General features: G+C 38.0%; 1 protein-coding gene and 1 pseudogene across 1 annotated transcript in view; both read right to left on the bottom strand.

The window, feature by feature from the left end:
* The window catches only part of LOC103522483 (activator of basal transcription 1-like), a gene marked incomplete at its 3' end in the record, with an annotated part of 9,139 nt that extends 7,751 nt beyond the window's left edge, over positions 1-1,388 (bottom strand). Inside the window, exon 1 of the mRNA XM_008487585.2 lies at positions 1,349-1,388. Within this exon, the coding sequence (XP_008485807.2) occupies positions 1,349-1,388 (40 nt within the window). The remainder of the gene's footprint in view (positions 1-1,348) is intronic.
* On the bottom strand, positions 918-2,382 carry LOC103522482 (annotated as a pseudogene).
* Between the last annotated feature and the right edge of the window lie 332 nt (positions 2,383-2,714).

The raw sequence follows: 2,714 nt of genomic DNA, 5'->3' as shown, positions 1-2,714 counted from the left end.
TGAGTTTCGTTTATGTTTTTAGTTTGATAACTACAAGTTCGGCCATGCCTTTTCCACAAGTTTGGCCATGCCTCGGGATAAACTAGCGGGATTCCGGAGCGAAGCGACGGAATTCAGCTAGTAGCTAATATAAATGAAAAGTATAATATAAACGTGCAAACTAAAGATAAAAAGTAAAAAATGAATTCAGATTGTACAAGTTGCGGAAAAAAAATCAAAAATTCTAATTTCCCGCCAACTTTACACGCAAAAAGTCCGACGTTGTCCTACGATGGCCCTGTTCATAACCACGGCCTCAGGGCTGAGATGAGCTCGGACGACGTGAGATAACTGTTCCGGCGGCAATTTTTAAAATTCATTTTATATTTATTTTTGTTTGCTTTGTAATTTGCTTGTTTTTAATAGCTAATATAAATGAAAAGTATAATATAAACGTGCAAACTAAAGATAAAAAGTAAAAAATGAATTCAGATTGTACAAGTTGCGGAAAAAAAATCAAAAATTCTAATTTCCCGCCAACTTTACACGCAAAAAGTCCGACGTTGTCCTACGATGGCCCTGTTCATAACCACGGCCTGAACAGGGCTGAGATGAGCTCGGACGACGTGAGATAACTGTTCCGGCGGCAATTTTTAAAATTCATTTTATATTTATTTTTGTTTGCTTTGTAATTTGCTTGTTTTTATTAGCTAATATAAATGAAAAGTATAATATAAACGTGCAAACTAAAGATAAAAAGTAAAAAATGAATTCAGATTGTACAAGTTGCGGAAAAAAAATCAAAAATTCGAATTTCCCGCCAACTTTACACGCAAAAAGTCCGACGATGTCCTACGATGGCCCTGTTCATAACCACGGCCAGAGAGTCGTCCATTCAGATTGATATGAAACAACCACACACAACATTACTTGTGATATGTTGGGGATTAGAGCTTTGAATGTGTTGCTGGCTAAAGATTTTGAGCCAGCCCAAGTTAGATTCAACTTGGCGGGGTTATTCCTACCTGAGGTGGATTTTATCCTGAATGGATAATCTTTGTTCTTGGAACAGCTGGCTCTCTCCCACCCTGTCTTCCTGCTCTCCTCGATTTCAGGATGATAAGACCTTAGCAATTACAGTTCCCTCTATCAAACGAACCTGCCCAAGTTAGCTTGTAGGGATGTAGGGCAACAAGCCTGCCTTGTAAGTGGGTTTGATTCCCACCCAGGGATCCTTATCCAAAACAGATAAGGTTTGGTCTTGGAACAGCTGGCTATGCTATCCTGTCTACCTTATCTGTTTGCTTTTGGGGTGATAAAACTTCAACAGCTAGCTCCCTCTAAAAAAAAAAAGTTTTGGGGTACGTACGTATATACAACACACTGGTGACAGTCAAGATTTCAATCATGTTAACTGAACAGTGATGTGAGGAATTGTTTTCTATCCTCCATCGGTTTTGTGTTTGATTTCTTCACAGTTTGTTTCCCTTTGCCATCATTTTTCTTATTAGAACTTTGTTCAGGAACATTGGTCTTTTTCTTTCCATTTTTCTTTTGTATCCTGTCAGCTACATCAAGATTATTAGAGAAATACAATGCCTCTCTTTTAGCTTCGGCTATTTCTGCTCTCAATTTTTGCCTGTGAGCTTGCTTTTCATATGCTAATCTTTCATTCAGGTGTATCCACTTAAATCTGAAAACAATACAAAAAGAGATTGTTCAAGTAGGTAACATGATATAGTGGGACACTTGTAATTTCGACCATTACTGATCTTGTTCTTAGAGCATAACAAAGCCAAAAATTTGAGCCAACCTATTGAGTAAAAAATTGTAAATGCTGTTTCTTTGTGTTATTATATCACAACTTTGGTGCTCACTGCAGCATTGTAGGATTTTTCCCAATATCTCAATAATCCTAACATCCAATGTTTACCTACCATGCTGGCACCGGTCGCTATGCGCATTTATATGCAATAGCTACTCATTTTCCTCACGAGGCTGAGTGAGCCCCGCAACATCCAGTCACGGAATCAATCATTTGCATGAAACAAATTTCTTGACCCCGCTGGGAATCAAACCCGGGTCTCCCACGTGCAAGGCGAGTGCAGTGACCACTGTGCCATGGGAGCTGACTCAACCTATTGAGTAAAATTACCTAGATTTGAATCTCATCTCATACATGTTTTAAGTTAAACTCATAGGAAGCATTATAGAGGGGCTTCATCAGTTCTTACCTTGGTAGGTATTTGAAATTCCAAATGAAGTCATAATGTTTAGATCTTTTTCTACAGTCTATTTGTGTATTATTGTATTGAGCTGCAACTTGTTTGGCAACTTTCTTCTTCAGAAACTCAATCCATCCTTCAGTAAACTGTTTTGCAGGTTTCTTTTCTCCTGGTTTTCCTGAAAGAAATATAAAACCATAAATTTGATAATTTTATCTAGGTAATTTTTGAAAAACAATTTGCAAGGATGTTACATTTTTCCCTTGTATCCAATTGATTGAGCCAAACCTTCCTTTACAGGAATTGCCAATGGTGCCTATCCAATTTTATTATTGTTGCTTTTTAGAGACGTTTTACAGAGGAAACTGTAACTGCTAAGGTCTTATAATCCTGAAATCGAAGAGAGAAGGAAGACAGGATAGGAGAAAGCCAGCCTTTCAGAGAATGAACATTATCCATTCAGGATAAAATCCACCCTGGATGGGAACTGAACCCACAGCCTAGGACTTA

Source organism: Diaphorina citri, unplaced genomic scaffold (genome assembly GCF_000475195.1).
Source record: "Diaphorina citri unplaced genomic scaffold, Diaci psyllid genome assembly version 1.1 scaffold8807, whole genome shotgun sequence".
In the NCBI taxonomy this organism is placed as follows: Eukaryota; Metazoa; Arthropoda; class Insecta; order Hemiptera; family Psyllidae; genus Diaphorina; species Diaphorina citri.
The sequence above is the reverse complement of the archived record's forward strand: the minus strand, read 5'-3'. Positions and strand labels throughout refer to the sequence as shown.